The sequence below is a fragment of the Myotis brandtii genome, unplaced genomic scaffold, assembly GCF_000412655.1.
Source record: "Myotis brandtii unplaced genomic scaffold, ASM41265v1 scaffold130, whole genome shotgun sequence".
NCBI lineage: Eukaryota > Metazoa > Chordata > Mammalia > Chiroptera > Vespertilionidae > Myotis > Myotis brandtii.
The window spans coordinates 218358-219459 of NW_005354596.1; the positions used below are offsets into that span (position 1 = coordinate 218358).

The window sequence follows — 1102 nt, forward strand, 5'->3', positions numbered from 1 at the left end:
AACCCAAGACTTTATGCATAAATGCATGGCCCACGGACACGGACAGTGGGGTGGTGAGGGCCTGGGTGGGGAGCGGGGGCAGGCTGGAGGTCTATGAGGGGAAAAGGGGACCTATGTAATACTTTCAACAATAAAGAATTATTTTAAAAAATAATAATTTTTTAAAAAGGAAGGTAGGTTCCAATTGGGAGGATTGAAACTTTAAACAGGTGGGAGGTCCTGAAGAAAAAGTGACATTTGAACAGGACTTAAAGGAGCATCGACATGAGCCGTGAAGGCATCTGGGGAAGGAGCATGTGGGCAGAGGGAACAGGCCAGGCCCCGAGGCGGGAGGCTGCCGGTCAGACGGACCAAAAGGAAAGACTTGGGTGATCATAACCAGAAAGGGGACTTGTCAGGCCCGAGCCGGCCCTTCTGGCCTGGACCAGGGTGGGGGGGGGGCGTCTCCCAGCTCTTCCAGCAACAGGAGAGCTTGTCTGCCTCTCTTCCAGCCCCCAGAGCCGAGCCCCCTGCCGGCCCCCCCGTGAAGCCCCTGCTGGGGGAGCTGACGGTGACGGGATCCTCCGCCTGCCAGTCTGATCAGTGGGAAGAGCCGGGCAGCACGAGGAGTCAGATGGCAGCATCGGGGGCCCTTGCCCAGAGCTGCCTGGGGACAGAGCCCCTCCTGGTGCAAGTGGGCGGAGGCGCAGGCAGCGGGATGGTGTGGGGGGAGGTGGGAGGTGAGGGACGCACTGCTCATCTGGGCAGTTCTGGGTTTGCACTCCATGAGAGGCCTGAAGGAGTCACTCTGGAACATAAACGCAGAACCGTCCTCTCTGCCAGCTGCCCACAGTGATGCCAGCCCGCAGGCCCCGCCCCGCCTCGGGGAGCTGTGGGTGACGGAGCCCACCCCGGACTCCCTGCGCCTCTCCTGGACGGTCCCCGAGGGCCACTTCGACTCCTTCGTGGTCCAGTTCAAGGACAGGGACGGGCCCCGGATGGTGCCTGTGGGGGGCCACGAGCGCTCGGTCACCATCACCCCCCTGGACAGCGGCCGCACATACAGATTTCTCCTCTACGGCCTCCTGGGCAAGAGACGCCACGGCCCCCTCAGCGCGGACGG

The 1102-nt window shown here is 61.8% G+C and overlaps 1 protein-coding gene across 1 annotated transcript in view; it reads left to right on the forward strand.

Moving 5' to 3' along the window:
• TNXB (tenascin XB) overlaps positions 1-1102 on the forward strand; it is a gene marked incomplete at its 3' end in the record, with an annotated part of 89518 nt that overhangs the window by 57416 nt on the left and 31000 nt on the right. Inside the window, exons 22-23 of the mRNA XM_014534508.1 lie at positions 492-719; positions 805-1102. Coding sequence (XP_014389994.1) covers positions 492-719; positions 805-1102 — 526 coding nt within the window. The remainder of the gene's footprint in view (positions 1-491; positions 720-804) is intronic.